General features: G+C 39.7%; 1 protein-coding gene across 8 annotated transcripts in view; it reads left to right on the forward strand.

Annotated features, from left to right (window-relative positions):
• The window catches only part of STAU2 (staufen double-stranded RNA binding protein 2), a 226,565-nt gene that overhangs the window by 95,437 nt on the left and 112,765 nt on the right, over positions 1 to 18,363 (forward strand). For 7 of the 8 annotated variants that reach the window (XM_006086356.3, XM_006086355.3, XM_006086354.3 and 4 more), the window contains one exon: positions 13,934 to 14,241. In XM_006086356.3, the coding sequence (XP_006086418.1) occupies positions 13,934 to 14,241 (308 nt within the window). Of the gene's footprint in view, positions 1 to 13,933; positions 14,337 to 14,559; positions 15,826 to 18,363 lie in introns of those variants that run through there. The other variant, XR_002828626.1, reaches the window with a different exon arrangement.

Below are 18,363 nucleotides of genomic sequence, written 5' to 3' on the forward strand. Positions count from 1 at the left end.
GTCAGCTTACAGCTTTATCATACTGTACGCACTTCAGGACTTTCTCTGGGCTACAGCGGTTCACACTGAGAATTTGAAAGGAGGACGATCCCTCACCCCCTCCCAACTGTGAGGGGTGAGAAAGCTGACCCCGGGGTCCTTCCCTGTGAGCACTGAGTGGTCCCCACCTCAGGTTGCCACTTGGAATGAGTACCGCCACCCCCCCCCCCCCCCAGCACAAACACACACCGCCCCAAATCCTCTGGAGCCAGCTCGCAGCTACTTAAAGATAGCACTAGGAAAAGGTCGGTCTCTTCTTAGGAACTGATCCCTCAAGTGATGACTCCATTACCTAAATTCAGTTTAAATTCATGTATGATGGTACATTTAGGGTAAATCTCTTCTACTTAGTTCCCGGAGTTTGACAGTTTGCCCTCAGTGGTTTCTGTGAGGAACACCTGTGCTCGTGTTTTGCAGCAGGTGGGAGAGCAGGACCTTCTCAGGATGGCACGGGGGTGGGGAGGTGAGGTGAGGGGGGAGACAGGAACTTGAGATTGCCGGGCGGCTGCCTCGCTGACCCGGTGTCTGACCCCCGGCATCTCACTGTGCGTCTGGTTACTCCGTGTGCTCTGTTGAGAGTTGTGCATAGCAGTTTAAATGTTGAGACTCTTTAATCTCTGTAAAACGATGAGCTTTCCTTGAATAACATCTGAAAAGGTAACATACTACTTCATAAAACACAAAATGTCATCATAAAGAGGCTCTTCACTTTGTTTTCTTTGTGAAACTCTACCTTCCTGCACAGATTATAGTTGATGAGATAAAATATTTAGCCAGCCATTATTTGGATAAATATGAAATTAACATGGAACTATAGTGTACAAAAGTTAAGAAAAAAGAAAGGAAGGCAGAATTAGAAAGGGGAAAGAAGAGAGTTTTAACGTGGCACAGCTGGTACCTAACTCCAAGTAGACGAAGTTCATGTCCATGTGCGTTTAATTTTTGAAGTGGGAGACATCATTATTTTTTTGGTGGAAGATATTATTTTAAAGATTACAGTCCTAAGAAACTGCTAACAATTACAGCTGAAACATAGTTGAAATGGTCTTGCAAGTGATTGTGATTACATAGCCTGGTTCCTGCCTTGATTGCCTGCAGACTTAAAGCATGGACCTAATTTTTGCCGGCTTCCCAGGCTCTCCTCGTCGGCCCGGATTGCAGTTGGAGGCAGGCTGTTCGCAGTGTGTTTTTCCCCTTGTGAGTCACTGTCATAGTCATGTTGAAGGGCAAGAGCACGTCGCCCTGTAACGTGAGGCTCGTGTTAAATCCAGCGCGGGGCAATGTAACGCTTGGCATACACATAAAAAGCGAGGTTTTTACAGATGAATGGCGAACAACTTTTTAGAAAAGATTACGCGTTTTAAAGATCTACTGACGGCTCATGGAAACTTTGTAAAATACTTAGATATAGTTCAGTTGATAATATCTTTTTTTTTTGTATTCACGTTCCCTGTTTCTTATTAATACCGAGTTTTACTTAAAAACAGGTTCATTGTTTCTCAAAGGTGAACTCTAGCTTAATTCAAAATTGGACTGAGCTCAAAGGTATTCACTGGTATGTGCCGAATCCACCCACTAAAAGATTATTTGGAGGCATTTTTCACATAAATATTTTTCCGTTAACCTTTTAAAAAGTTTTATTTAGCCCCTGTGAAATATGCTGACTCTTCTAGGTTCATTAGAGATGACCCAAGACAAATACTTTTGGGATGGAGTAGAGTTCTTACTGGCCTTTTTAGTACCGTAGTTGACTTACCAGCACTTCTGTCACTTTTGGGTCATATCTGTATGATATTAAACTCTGTGCATCCCGATGCCGGTGGCTGCACTGTCCCAGTGACCTGACATTATGAAGGTCATGTGCATGCTCCCCACATGCCGTGCATGGTATGTAGAACCTGTACATAGTTTATTCTTGTTGGGTAGGATTGTGCTTTTAAGATAACAGATTAATAGATAATTATTCATCAGCTGGTCTAGAGAGATGGCGTTTTATGACTCTAATCTTACAGTTTGTCAGGAAACATTAAACTTGTGTTACCATTTTTAAAGAAAAAATATAGGCAATACCCGATGCATAATGTATTTAACACATAGAAGTGATGAAGCATGATAACAAAATAAGCACTAGGATATGACCAGACTTCCCAGTATCCTCCTCTTCGATATCCATTGGCCCACCAGGCCTCCCCCAGCAGAAGAAACCACCTTCTCTGGGTTTTATTTGTGGTCACCCCACCCTTTATTTCTTATAGTTTCATCAAATAAGTTGGAGTCCTTAACAGTATTTGTGTAGTTTAGTTTTTTTAATTTTTTAAACCTCAGGAAAATGGTATTATACTGTGTATTTTCTTGAACTTCTCCCCTGACTTTAACACTGTTAATTTATTTTGTTACCTGTAGTGTTTCATCCGTTATGTGAGTATCCTATAACTGGTTTGTCTGTTCTCCTATTGGTCCACATTTGGGATATTTTCGGGATTTTGTTATCACAAAATAGATATGAACATTTTGAACACGCCTCCTGGTGGACCTGCCTCAGAGTTCCTGGGAGCGGACTTCATGGGTGAGAGTGTGTGTACACATTTAGATTTACAAGAAATACTAGTTGCTTTGTGGTGTGAGAGGTGGCGAGCCCTTCAGAATGCCTGGGCCGCCACACTGCCAGGAGGAGAAATCTTTAAAATCACTTTTGTACCTTTGATCTCATTTCCAATGATGAATTTAGTTGAAGTTTAGTTCAGATTCCACTGTATCAGTCTTCTTTATTTTTCTTTTATATTTCATTTATTTTATTTTTTGAATGAATAAAAAAAGGAAAAAGTAAAAAAATCTCCCCCCATCCCACGTTTGTCCCCATTAGCACGCTTTCCACCCTGTCCCCCAAGCAAGTAACTTACGGTTGGCTAGTGTCTTTGGTACTGTTCCCGAATCTTTTTATACAGATACAAGCAAATTCAGACTTAGAGTATTTTGTCCCTTAGCATCAGACACACTGCTCTACAGTTTTCTCTTTTCACGTACAATATGTCCTGAAGATCCTTCTATGTTAATATGTGTAGGACTTTATTATTATTTAACCAGTTTCTAACTGATGGGCGTTTACAGTATTTTTCTATTATAAAGAATGCTACAGGGTAAAGCCTCAAACATATATCATATTGCACTTGTGTTAGTATGCTTGTTGGATAAATTCCTACAAGTGGAGTCACTGAGTCAAAGAATATGTGCACTTAGGATTTTGATGGCTGTTGCCAGATTACGTCAATGGAAACTGACCAATTTCCATTCCTGCCAGCAGTCGGCCAGATTACGTTTCCCCTCATCATCCTAACACCGTGCTCTCAGACTTCTGGATCTTGGCCAATCTGATAGTTGAAATATGGTATTCAATGTAGTTTTATTTTGTATTTCTCCTATTTTGAATGAGATTGAGTATTTCTTTGTACATTTGAGTCATTTCTGTACTATTTACGTCAACGATACAGTCATAGCTATTGCTCATTTTAAAATTAGGTAGTTGGTCTTTTTTTATTATTTGATAAGAGTGTGGATGTGCTTTTATGATATGCCTTGCCAATATTTTCCTTGTTTGTGGTGGAATTTTCTTCCAAAGTTTGGTTTTCTTTTTAATGTATGTGAATGGCCTTTTCTTTTGTAGTCTTTTTAGCATTTGTAATCTTAATAATGCCTTCCCCACTCAGATTATAAAAAAATTCTTTTAAGTTGCCTTCTAGAACTTTTATAATTTTATTTTTTTATCTTTCAATCTGTGATCCATCTGGGATTTATACTGAAAGTATGGATCCTGTTTCATTCCCCCTGCATTGATTGAGACTTTACTGTTATCAGATACTAAGAATCTGTAAATATCTGGTTTTATTCTGGACTTTTTCCTCTTCTGTTTATTTATTCATGCACCAGCTTTAATCATTGTCTTTATTGTGTTTTAACATAAATCAATTTAAAGTTTTGTTGAAAACTGTTGAGGAAGTGCTTGGTCCCTGATCTTTCTGCCCTTACTACATGGAGTACAAGTAATTGAAAAGATGAAAGTCCCAGTGACACGGGAAATACTAGTAAGAGGCATGAGGGTAGTCAGAGCATCAACTAAAAGAAAGCGCTTGGAACTGTGTGGTTGGAGGCTAAGGTCCAGGAAGGCAGGGGCAAGTCTCCCTGAAACTTGTGTGTAGAATGGATGTAGCACTCATTCCTTAATTCATTAAGAAAGTATTGATTGACTGCATTGGACTATCTTTGGTATTATTGGTGATTTTAAGTAGGCTTTTTAAAGTTGAAGCTGCTTCTTAAAAAGCTGGTCAATCTGAAACATGATTAACCATCACCCAATAAAAAAAGGAGGAGAAACTTTAAAAAAAATGGAACAAGTGTCATTTGAAAAAAAAATTAGTTGTTTTTATTTTAAAAAACAAATCATATAGCATAGTGCCTGACATTGCCGGTGCTCAGTATTTGAACAAATGAAAAAAATGCCATGTTTTCACGCCCCCCCCCCCGCCCCGCCCCACTGCCTTAATGGCCATAGATATCATGGGCCCCTGGTTCTCAGCTCAGTATTGCTGGACTTGATGTCACAGTAGGTGTCATTATTGGTATTTCAACCTCATAGAAGCAGTGCATTCATTCTTAGTAGACATCTTGGCTTTGGGGTAGACCTGTATCAGAATTCCTATCTCACACTGTTCTGCATCTCAGATTGGCAGTCTTTGGGGGAAGAAACAGGAAGATTACTTATCATTACTAAATAAGTGTGGTCTGTCTAAAAGACTGACCCTCGAAACATGATACGCATAGAAGAGGAAAAACAGACACAGAGTCAGAAGTGTGAAAAGGTTGGAGAATGTCCAACCTCTCATTTATAAACCGGAGAATTGAGGCCCGGGTGATTTTACAACATGCCTGATCGCTCCGCGTGGGCTAGAGGTAGCGAATCTTGCGACTCCAAGGCCTGCATTTGCCCCAGTAGACAACATACTTATTTGTGGATCCATCACTTTGCTGATAATTAAGGAAAAATGAATAATATTTTGAAGGAAATTCCACCAAAATTATGTATTTTCTTGATTGTTTTATGTATCACACACCAGAATTATTTTTTAAGAACATTTCATAACATGGGAAATGTCCAAACGATTGTTTCAGATACCAGTCTGATATTTGGGTGGGTCATGTAAAAACACTCACACGGCTGGGCAAGCCTGTAAGATGTTTGTTTTAACAATGGAGCAGCCATCTGTATGACATGATTCTTCTTAAGACGTAAAAAACTTTAGTAATAGCTCATTTTAAAAAACACTCAGCAGGCTTTTGGGGTGATGTTATTCAAGGGTATTGTTTTATTCCAGGCTTTCTGGTTTGTGTTAAGATGATTTATAGACTTTTAGAGCTGCAGGAGATTTTCAAGTTCCTCTTGTCTAATTCGTTTTACAGACGAGAAAAGCGGGTTAAGAGGCTACTGGCCACTGCAACTCAAACTGCTAGCGCGATTCCAGTCTAGTACAGTTACCGCTCTGCTGTTATGGTGGTCTTTTCTTTGTTACTTCTTGTGCTAAGACAAATGTCAGCCTCTTTAAAAATTTGCTATTTTTTTTTAATTGAAAATTTTAGGGAACTTTTAGATTTATAACGAATTGAGAGGGAGATTCAGAGATTTCCCCTATACTCCCTGTCTCCATACATTCCCCCTTTTTAGTTTAATTTTCAGAAGTTTCCTTCAGAATTTGCATTGTTGTTTTTTTGTCTTCATTTAAATAGTGTCAGTGTATATTTTGCTTAAAAACTAGGGACTCAAGGGCTGTGGCTGGAAGCCCAGGTGGATATGAGCTGTGTGGGGAAGGAGAGGGATATACCCCATGATATACCCCTCTCCATTGCATTTCAACAACAGGGCATTTGGAAGGGGGGTTCCTGAGAGCCGGTCAGCTTAGCAGCTGCAGCTGGAGAGGATGGGTGGTCTATTCCTGTGCTCCAGGAGGGTGGCCATGGTGGCCCAGTGGGCACCTTCTTGGGTCGCATGTGCTCTCACCTGATAAAGGGCCTCAGGCTTCCCTGGGAAGGAGAGAGTCCCGGCCACGAGGCCCACGCTGCTGTAGGGGCCTCCCTCGCTCTCAGGTGGCCAAAGGTCAAGCACCAGGCCGTGGTCACAGCTGCAGACCTCAAGGAGCAGGCACTGCCATTCCGGGCCTGCTCATCCTCAGGGCCACCCAGGACTAGTGCCATCGTCCTTGCCACCTCCCTGTCTCAGCACTGCCGTGTTCTAGGGCCTCTGCTCCCCAGGGGGAGGCCCCGAGCAGCATAACAGTGCTTTCATGTAATTGGGTTTTGTTCACTGTTTGTTAATCCTCACGGGAGGGTTATCTTTTTCCATTGATTTTTAGAGAGAGCGGAAGGGAAGGGGAGAGACAGATAGAAACATCGATTACTTCCTGGATTCAACCCAGGTGTTTGTTGCCGGCCGGACATAGCACTTAGTTTTCTACTTGTTCTTTCCGGGGCCATTAAATGTCGTGGTTACATATCCAGGCTCTGGAGACAGACTGCCTGGAACCAAATTCTGGCATTAGTACTTACTGTCCGTATGACTTTGGCTCACTTTCGTGACTTCTCTGGGCTTTCGTTTTATATCTAATGTAAAGAAATCAGAATGCCCATTTCGTATGTTTGTTACGGGGCTTAAATGCGATCATGCATGTAAAGTGTAGACTAGTCTCAAAGTTGTATGTTCAGTGTAGCCGTGTACCATGGTGACAGCTGATGGGAGTATTAAAGGCAAAATCAGGGATGAAAAATAGATGATGGGAGAAGGGGTTCAGGACATCTTGAGATAAAGGGTGAATGTGATAAATGTTACAAGCCTGAGACGGGAATACCTTTGAAGTCGATGAGCAAAACTGAGGTCAAAGCCAGCAGGAATGAAGGTATAGTCTTACGGTCATCACACGAGAAGAGTTTATCCTGCGTAATAATCAAATACATGGGAATGAATATAACAGTGAAGTAGTATAGCGTTGCAATAATTAAAATTTGTTTTAACAGAAGTAGGGGAAAACAGGTTGAATCACACACTGCTCCTAGAAGTATAAGTTGGTATTGTTTTTCAGGGGACCTATTGGCAAAATAAGTTAAAAGTCATTAAATATGCAAACCCTAGATTACTCTCTGATTCTACTTTTAGTTCTTTACCCGATTGAAATTTACAACAGGAAGAACCTAAATGAGTCGAGACCTAACCATACACTCTGTTACTGATATTCAAGCTGAAATCATTCAGTAGTTGACTGCTGAATCCACGCACATCTTTACACTCTTTTAATGACTGTTATGTTAGTTGAGCTCTGTAGAAAGGAATCTTCCTTATTCATGAGGGAATATCAGCTCAGGCTTTACTGTAGGATATGGAGCTGGCGCTCTGCGTGAGTTCCTACACTGTGAGGTAATGCCTCCCTGGAGTGTGGAGAGAGCATGATTGTTGCTTTGTAATATTGCTATTGGCAAGCCCATTACTGCTGTATAATAATACTGCAGTAATGCTGTTAGCTTCTTGATTTCTTCAGTTGAGTATAGAATTTAGAGTCATAACATTTAAGTTATTCTTTAAATAAGATTTACATATTGTGTTTATACAGCTAGTAAGAAACAAAAATCAATAACATGGCATTTCACTGACCAAATTGGCAAATATTTTGTAGCTTTATTGAGATATAATTGAAATATAGCAAACTGCACATTTCAGGTAAATTCTGACACTGCCACAGATTAAGGGCTCAGTCCCACAGACTGCCCAGCTTCGGTATCAGTCATAGGTCTCAGGTTGCCACCTGTTCTTCTGACCAACCCACTATAAATTCCCGGGGTTCTTACATCCCCCTCCCCTCAGGTTTGATAATTTGCTGGATTGGCTCACAGAACTCAGGAAGATTCTTGACTTACTATCAGTTGGTTTATTATTAAGGATATAAAATGAGCAGCCAGATGAAGAGATACTGCAAAGAGCTAGATCTGGAGAAGTCAGGAGCATAGAAACGTCTGTTCCTGTGTTGTTGGGGTACACTGTCCTCCCAGCATGTGGATGTGTTAGAAAGGCAGGAACTTTCCAGACCCCATCATTCAGGGGTGTTCATGGAAGTTCCATTACATAGACATGACTGATGAAATCATTGGCCTTTGTCACTTGCCTCCAGGCCCTATCACCTCCCCAGAGGCCAGGGGGTGGGGCTGAAGGTACCTTTGTTCCTATTTCGGTTTGGATATTATTATTAAAAAGTTTTTGCCACTTATCTACAGTAACAGAGAACAGTGACCAAAAAAAAAAAAAAAAATCCAATACCAAAAAATTGGGGAAAAGGCACTTTCATATGTTAATAGGGAAATGTGAAATTGGTACAAATTTTTTTGGAGTTGTACCAATTTGGAGTAATTTGTTAGTATCAAAAACCCTAAATTAGATATTCTTTGAACTAGCAATTCTGCTTCTAACTTAACAAAATGAGTTTTTGTGTGAACAAAGATTTAATTACAAAAATGTTCATCACTGTTTATAATTGCAAAAAATCAGAGACAAATTAGATGTCCAATGAAATGGAATTATTTAAGAAAACAATTCATATAATAAAATATTTTTAAAATTAGTACTAGAAGTATATTGTTTTGTAAACAACAACAGGATCATATGGTACTTCTACGTTTTAACTTATTTTTTTCGAGTTAACAAAAAATGCATAAAAATATTAACAGCATATCTTCAGAACAAAATATTAAAAGTTATTTCCTTGAGGTATGGAGATTTCTCTTATTTTTTTCCAGTGCATATGTTTCCTTTAAAACTTTTTTATTGAAATTTCTTCCTGATTATGAAACTAACAAAAAGGCATAATCTAAATCCATAAAATAGGGTTGATATATTAGTTTAAGGCATATAAATTAGAGAAATAACAACTCATATATATATTTTTTTATTGATTAAGTTATTACATATGTGTCCTTATCCCCACATTACCCCCCATCCCCCCTACTCATGCCCTCACCCCCCTGTTGTCTGTGTCCACTGGTTAGGCCAGTGGTCGGCCAACTGCGGCTCTCGAGCCACATGCGGCTCTTTGGCCCATGCGCAGAAGCCAGTATTTTGTGGAAGAGCCACACTCAAGGGGCCAAAGAGCCGCATGTGGCTCGCAAGCCGCTTTTTGCCAGGCCGCAGTTTGCCGACCACTGGGTTAGGCCTATATGCTACAACTCATATATTTAATGTCATCAAGGTAAAGCCCCATGGAGCTTGGCCCCTGCCTACCCCCATTCCCAACGCCCTCTTCGTTCTCTAATGGTAAGGAACTGCCTGAGGTTTCCTGGGACACACACTCGGCCATCCCTGGTGTTGCTGGACGAAGGGAAGGCCTCATCCCAACACGGCCTAAGCTTCCTGAGGAGGATGGAGCACCTTATCGGCATCTGGATAAAGGGATTGGTTGTGTTTTTTATGCCAATAACAAACTATGAGAAAGAGAATTTAAGAAAAAAAATTCTATTTACAGTTGCATCAATGGGAATAAAACACCTTAGAATAAATTTAACTGAGGATGTAAAGGAACCTGTACTTGAAAACCATAATACATTGAAAAAAGAAATTGAAGAAGATACAAATAAATGGAAGAATATACTGTACTTATGAGTAGGAAGAATTAGCATTGTTAAGATGTCTACTAGTATACTACCCAAAGCAAGCTACATATTTAGTGCAATCCCTATCAAAATTCCAGTGGCATTTTTCACAGAACTAGAACAGATAGTCCTAAAATTTATATGGAACCACAGAAACCCCTGAATATCAAAAGAAATCTTGAGAAAGAAGAAAAATATTGGAAATATCATGTTACCTGATAGCAAACTATACTATAAGGCTATACTAATCAAAACAGCATGGTACTGGCATAAGAAGAGACATATAGATCAATGGAACTGAATAGACAACCCAGAAATACACCAATGATTATATGGTGTGTAATTTATGACAAAGGAGACAAGAATAACAATAGTATAAAGATAGTCTCTTCAGTAAATGGTGCTGGGTAAACTGGACAGATATATGCAAAAGAATGAAAGTGGGTCACTTTCTTACACCATATACAAGAATAAACTCAAAATGGATTAAAGACGTAAATATAAGACCCAAAGCCATAAAACTCTTAGAAGAAAACATAGGCAGTAAACTCTTTGATATCACTTCTAGTAATATCTTTTTGGATTTGTCTCATTGGGCAAGGTAAACAAAAGAAAAAATAAACAAATTGGACTACATCAAACTGAAGAGTTTTTGCACAGCGAAACTATCAACAAAATAAAAGACAACCTAGTGAATGGGAGAAGATATTTGCCAATGATACATCTGATAAGGGGTTGGTATCCAAAATATATAAGGAACTCATACAACTTAACACGGAAAAACCAAACAACCCAATTAAAAAGGCAGAGGACCTGAATAGACAGTTCTCCAAAGAGGACATAGAGATGCCAACAGGCATATCAAACATCACTAATCATCAGGGAAATGCAAATTAAACCACAATGAGATACTACCTCACAGCTGTCAGCATTGCTATCATCAGTAAATCAGCAAACAAGTGCTAATGAGGCTGTGGAAAAAAGGGAACCCTTGTGCACTGTTGATGGGGTTGTAAATTGATGCATCCAGTATGGAAAACAATATGGACTTCTTCAAATAATTATAGAACATCCATATGACCCAACAATTCCACTCTGGGTATTTATTTGAAGAAACCCAAAATACTAATTTGAAAAGACATTCATCCTTATATTCATTGCAGCATTATTTACAACTAGAGGCCCGGTGCACAAACTTTGTGCATGCAGGGGTGGTGGTGGTATTGGTGTCCCTCAGCCGTGGCCTGCGTCCTCTCGCAATCTGGGACCCCTCGGGAATGGGATGTGGCTAAACTGGCAGTCGGACATCCCTCTCGCAATCCAGGACACTGCATGCACCAGTGACCATACTTTTCATACAGGTGAAAGGCATCTTGCTATTGTATGGGCAGCTACATTTGCAGTAGTGCCATTTCCCCCATCTTATGGGTAGAAAAACTGAAGCAGAGAGAAATTAAGTAATTGGCTTTGTCACACAGTTATAAGTGTCAGAATCAGGGCTGACCACAAAATGTGCAAGCCAGAGTCCATGCATGTAATCGCTGCATCATCCTGTTTTTTCAGTGTTAGAGTAGCCTTGCCAGGTTTTAATTTTTAAATCTATGAGACTGTTCCTAATATATAGGGTAGGGTCCCTAGGCCTGGCTGGTGATCAGGGCCATCTGTGGGGTGATCGGTGGGCGGGGTGATCGGGGGCCCCCCGCTGGCACCTGCTTTGGCTGGTGGCCTGGTGCTGCCCACTGGCCAGCCCTGCCCCCTGATTGCCGCCGCTGGTCGCCTCCCTCTCAAGCATCTGCTCCCTGGTGGTCAGTGTGCGTCATAGCGACTGGTCATTCTGATTTGCATATTAGGGTTTTATTTTATAGGATAGCCAAGATATGGAAACAACCTAGGTGTTCATCAGTAGACAATTGGATAAAAAAGATGTGGTACATATATATAATGGAATATTTCTTGGTCATAAAAAAATGAAATCTTACTTCTTGAGATAGCATGGATGGACCTAGAGGATATTATGTTAATTTAAATAAGACAGGAAAGACAAATACCATATGATTTCACTTTGTGGAATCTAAAAAATAAACAAAACAGAAATAAATGCATAGATACAGAGAACATTTTGATGGTTGCCAAAGTGGAGGTGGAGTGGGGGATGGGTGAAAAAGGGGAAGGAATTAAGATATACAAATTACAAGTTATAAAAATAGCCACAGGTACATAAAGTCCATCATGGAGAATATAGTCAATAATATTGTAATAACTATGTACAATGTCAGATGGGTACTAGACTTATCGGGGTGATGGCTTTGTAAGTTATATAATGTCTAATCACTGTGTTGTACACCTAAAGCTGTAGTTGTATGACAACTATAATTGATAAATAAATTATTGGGAAATAAATCAATATTGAGGTCTTGGATCAGAAGGTTAATAGCAGGAGAGGGGAGGGCTAGCACGAGGGAATTAAGCGGTGTCTCTCAGAGAGCACATTCTTCAAAAGTGGTGATTTATCCATAATTTTGAAAGATAATGTGATTTGTGAGTTGTTATCTGACCCAGAGACATTAGAACAAACCGTGTGAAATATGGTTTGAAAGATCTCCGAGACAAATGGTAGTCAAAGGAAAGTGCTTTTTTTAATGTATCTACAACCCCACCACCTGATAGCATAGCCCAAGCTCTATCCTTTTGCTGTCACAACCGACCCATGACCTGGCTTGAACTATGATGAACTTAAGGATGAAGGGGCATATTCTAGACTGAATGTGGTAACTACTTGTTTGTGGGTAAATCAAAGATGGTTGCCAGGGGTCTAGGTTGGGCAACTGAGCAGATAGATGGTGGTATCATGATGAAATAACCAAGATAGGAGACAGTGTCAGTTGGGAGAAGAAGATCCTGTCACTTTTTGACATGTTCATGAGCTAGAGTTGTCTGTGAAGAGGAGAGCACCAGTAGGCCATTGGATATCGGAGATGATACCTCAGATTTAGAGTGACCCAGCCTTCATTTTACCCGCTGTGTCTCAGTTGCTGCATAGATTAGGGTGTTTGTGTCTCTTTTATGAGCTCATAAAATATTAAATTGCAGGGTGAAGACACTGTATATTCCTAATCTGATCTCCCATTGCACGTCCACACATCGCTTATCCTTGTTCTGCCACAGCTTCCCTTCTGTATATACGTTTCACTGAAATCATTTTGTTGGATCTTTTATTTATTTATTACCAGAGGCCCGGTGCACATATTTGTGCACCGGTGGGGTCCCTCGGCCTGGCTTGCGCCCTCTCGCAATCTGGGATCCCTTGGGGAATGTCGGACTGTGGGTTTTGGCCCGATCCCCACAGGCCAGGCCGAGGGACCCCAAAGGTGCACGAATCTGAGATTCATCAATCTGTTCGTGCTTCCATGCCCGTGTGTTGAGCGTCTGCCCCCTGGTGGTCAGTGTGCATCATAGCTACCGGTCAAATGGTCGAACGTTTGAAATTTTACAAGTTTAGATACAAAATAAGAAAGGATATGTGTTTTTGGTGTGGGAGGAATTTTTGCAGGTTTTTTTTCTCACAGGAGATTATTTTTTATTGATTTCAGAGAGGAAGGGAGAGGGAGAGAGAGATAGAAACATCAATGATGAGAGAGAATCATTGATCGGCTGCCTCCTGCACACCCCTTACTGGGGATTGAACCTGCAACCCATGCATGTACCCTTGACTGAAATCAAACCTTGGACCTTTTAGTCCACAGGCCAGTGCTCTATCCATTGAGCCAAACCTGCCAGGGCTGGATCTTTTTCTTAAATAAAATATGTTTTTATTGATTTTTAGGGGCAGGGAAAGGAAAAGAGAGAGAAACATCGATGTGAGATGTTTCCTCCTGCAGGCCCCCTACTGGGAACTGAGCACACAACCTGGGCATGTGCCGTGACTGGGAATTGAACCAGCAACCTTTTAGTGCATGGATTGATGCTCAACCAACTGAGCCACGCTGGCCAGGGCTATTGGATCTTTTTTAAACTAATAATTTTAGGAATATTGAAACATACATTCTTTACCTCTAAATGGAGACTGCAGTTGCCTCTGCAAATATGAGGAAGATGCTTGATGGACAGTGTTTCTCATTTCATTACTACACCAATGGAAATCATTGAGTTGATAATGCTATAACATGTTTCTATTTCCATTATTTGTAAGTGTAATAACAGTGTTCATTCATTTTATTTATAGCTCCAAAAGGAATTCTTCATTTGTCTCCTGATGTTTATCAAGAGATGGAAGCCAGCCGCCACAAAGTAATCTCTGGCAATACCCTAGGCTATTTGTCACCCAAAGATATGAACCAACCCTCCAGCTCTTTCTTCAGTATATCTCCCACCTCGAATAGTTCAGCCACAATTGCCAGGGAACTCCTTATGAATGGAACATCTCCTACGGCGGAAGCCATAGGGTTAAAAGGAAGTCCTCCTACTCCCCCTTGTTCTGCAGTACAACCTTCAAAACAGCTGGAATATTTAGCAAGGATTCAAGGCTTCCAGGTATGAATTAAAAACAAAAACAAAACCAAGAAAACAAAACAACTCATTAGCTCCAAATCCTTCATCTCTATCCATCAGAAAGCTCATCTTTTGCCTGCTAGTGCAGCCGTGGGCAAACTATGGCCCGCGGGCTGGATCCAGCCCGTTTGAAATGAATAAAACTAAAAAAAAAAAAAGACCGTACCCTTTTATGTAATGATGTTTACTTTGAATTTATATTAGTTCACACAAACACTCCATCCATGCTTTTGTTCCGGCCCTCCGGTCAAGTTTAAAAACCCATTGTGGCCCTCGAGTCAAAAAGTTTGCCCACCCCTGTGCTAGTGTGACCCATATGCCACTTACATTGTAAATTACTAGGCACACAAATGGCAGGGAAAAGAGGGCCATATGCACATGCCTCATTGTCTTTTATTTTCATTCTTCCTAGTGATTCTTTTGCTGCCTGGCTCTCCTCATTTTTCTTCTTCCTCTTCCTTCTTTTTTTTTTTTTTTTAACTCCCCCCGCCCCCAATTCTCTATTTTGCATTCTGGTTGGTATTGATTGGGTGGGTACATAAGGCTCCACTCTGTCTTCCACAAACAAAATTTCTGCCTTCATATATTTGGCAGGAGTATTGAGCTCTAAGTTCTCCCTCCTTTTACAGTAAGGTTGAGTTTTTCTAATGATGCTTTTACACTCATTGAAGTTTTGAATTCTATTGCCACTAATAATTCAGGTATATCATTAAGATATAACATTCTACAGGTCTATTATCTAAGGGATTCATTAAACATGGTATTAGAACAATAATGAAATGCTTTCTAGTTGTTTGGGGCATAACACCACGTATTTGTTTTACTGGATCGTGTTTTGAACCAGGTGGGGTGGCACCTGCCTCAGACGGTACTGACATTTTGGTGTCACTGGGCAGTCTAGTCCACTTAACTGATTGTCTATATGAATTTGGGGATAGAAACATTTTTTCCTATTTATTTTTTGTTCCCCTTTGAAAAAAACACCCAACAATCCTATATGGATAGAATTTTTGAAAGAATGGTTAACGCTAGGAAGAGGAAATACCTGTGTTCTGATTTCTTAGTTGCCTTGAACATCATGTGCTGACCTGTAACCGCTAACATAACCGCTAATATGACCGCTGAACTGCAGCGAGCTTGTGCGTGGGAGTCTCGCTCCTGCAGGTTCCCCCGTTTCCACTTCTTTTCCATCTTAGACTTCTTCCTTATGACCAAAACTGTAATTTTCTTTAGAAACACTCTAGGAGATCTGTATTATGTAGAATGATCATGTATTTCTACAAATTTTACAAGTTTAGATACAAAATAAGACAGAACATGTGTTTTTGGTGTGGGAGGGATTTTTGCATGTTTTCTTTTTTTTCTCACAGGAAATGGATTCCTTCAAATTGATTGCCCGGTAGTCATTAGACTATTAATATGAAATTACAGAAAATGTTACCAATTATTGGTTCTTCATCTGAAATTTTAAGCGCTTAAAGTTAAAATTTTAGAACTTGGTTTTGTTTATTATAAGAATGAAAATAAATCACTGTTCAAAATAAAAAGACGTTGATTCATACCACATACTGGAAAACAGCGAAGTAATTTTTAGTTCTGTGTATAATCTGCGTAGACTGCTGTGAAAAGAAAGTCACTGCTTATTTACAAAGCTAGTCATTTAGAAATGTCTCTGAGTAACGCTGCATTTTTTTTTTTTTTAGAAATGAAGCAAAAATTGCATTCAAGCTCTGAATTGATTTTTTGCTTAGAGGTGTGGTAGATGTAATTTTGCTGCTTTAATTTTTTATTTGTATTTATTTGTTAATTCTTGGCAATGAAAACAGTAATAATTTGAATATATCTTTACCTTAGTTAGAATGTAGTCTGTTTCCCCATTATTGGACTGACTGCTTAGGCCTTTTATTAAAGCTTACAGCAGAGGTAATATTCATTATTTATGGACAAGCTAAATATTTCCAAATTTGTGTACTATGACTTTAACATACTAATGAGTATAAACAGGCTTCTTTGGTCGAATGAGCTGGGTGTTGATGTGAGATATTGTCTCTCTGGTGCATCGCAACCTGCCACTGAGCAGTGGACAGGATTGTGGGAAATGGCTTCGTGTCCTGAGAGGTGTATCCACATCTTCATGTCACAGTAGAAGGTTCTTTGTGGTTAAGAGTTTTAAAGCCTATTTCTTTATAGGTAACTTTCTCAGGTCTGTTTACCTGGTGGAAAACAACGTAGATTGCTCCTGTTTCTTAAATGTTTTAATTGGGCTGTAGTTTAGAAATTATAGGGCCAGGGTGTTATGAATTACATGCTATTCTGTTATTTTTATTTCTGGAACTTAAAAACAATAAATCCTTTTACTGTGTTTCTAGGTTAGTATTTTTTATTTTGTTATTGTACGCTGACTAGATAATTATTGCTTATTGAATATTGTATAAACCCTCCCCTTGGCCTTCTTTGCCTATTGAAATTTGATGTGACAGTTAATATTGTATTACAAAGTAAAATTATATTAGTGTACTGAAAACTAAGTTGCTTTAACTTTTAATTTTTTTCATTATCCAGTCATTAATTAAAATTTATAAATTGCTAAAAGTTCATTTGCTCACCAGAATGTAGGTATTAAGCTCACATTCTTTTGCTTAAATCTATTAAGTAATTTAAATTATTATGCAATTAAAGTTATCCTATCTAATAAAAGACAAAAAGGGTAATTGACCGTACCTTCGCTACGCTTCCCATTGGCTAATCAGGGCGATATGCAAATTAACTGCCAACAAAGATGGCGGTTAATTTGCATACATAGGCTCCAAGCGGTGGAGCCAAGCCAAATGGCCCCAAAGCTGACCGAGCAGCGAGGCCTCACGGCCCCAGGATCAGCAGAGCCGCGAGGCCTCACGCCCCCGGGATCAGCTGAGCCACGAGGCCTCATGGCTGGTGGGGGGGAGGGGGTGGGGCTCTGGCCGGAGCCCAGTCAGAGCGAAGGCCTGGGTCCTGGGTGCCAGAGGAAAACTGGTGCCAGCAGCCAAGGGAAGGGAAGGCCTATTGCACGAATCTCTTCCTGCAACAGGCCTCTAGTTATTAATAAAGCTGACTTCATAGAGCAGAATGTGACTGAACACGTGCACATTCTTGGTAATGCTTTTATTCTTGCTTGGGCTCACCTAAAGTTTTTAACCACATTTTAGAAGCAAGCTTTTGGACCTGTGTCATAAATGAGTATTTGTTTCTTTGAAGATTCATTGAGTGCATTTTAATTATCCTCTTTTAAAACTTGGATGTTTTCTTATTTTTCAGCAAAAAGTTTTATGTCATTAGTTCTGTGAACCTCAGATTTTATGCTTCAGTCAGTATGCTTCTATAACTTCCATGCATTTCATAAAAGCTCGCTTAAAATTATAGTCATAGTGTTTCAGGGCTTTATGTTGTGTAATTTGATACTCTTTCATTATAGTGCCAAAATGTTTCAAAATCATGGGGCTTTTTAAAGAAAATTATTATGGGAAAGACATTCTTGAAATGCTGTACATTTGAGCTGAATATTTGAATACTTTTTTGTTACATTTTAATTTATACTATTCTAAGTTTTTTGATTTTTCCATACTAATTATATTAGAAATATCTTTGTATAATTAAATATAAGCAGGTGTGTTTTTTTTCTTTAAATGAGTCATTAGAAAATGATTAGGTTCAAAATGAATTCCATTTGCCCCTCGGTATCCACAGAAGATTGGTTCCAGGCCCCTCGCAGTATCAAAACGTGAGCAGATGTTCAAGTCTCTTACGTAGAATGGCACAGTATTTGCCTGTAGCCTACACACATCCTCCCGTATATTTAAACCATCTCTAGACTACTTGTAATACCTAATGCAATGTAAATGCGATATAAATAGTTGTTATATGGTATTGTTTAGGGCAGTGGTTCTCAACCTTGGCTGCACATTAGAATCACCTGGGAATCCTTTTAAAATCCTGATTTCTGGGCCTCATCCTCCGGAAATTCTGTTTCTTTGTTACTAATGTTGTGGCCCCATGCCATAACAAAGAAACAGAATTTCCCGGATGATGAGGCCCAGAATCAGGATTTTAAAAAGATTCCCAGGTGAT

This window comes from Myotis lucifugus, unplaced genomic scaffold (genome assembly GCF_000147115.1).
Source record: "Myotis lucifugus unplaced genomic scaffold, Myoluc2.0 scaffold_27, whole genome shotgun sequence".
Taxonomy (NCBI): domain Eukaryota; kingdom Metazoa; phylum Chordata; class Mammalia; order Chiroptera; family Vespertilionidae; genus Myotis; species Myotis lucifugus.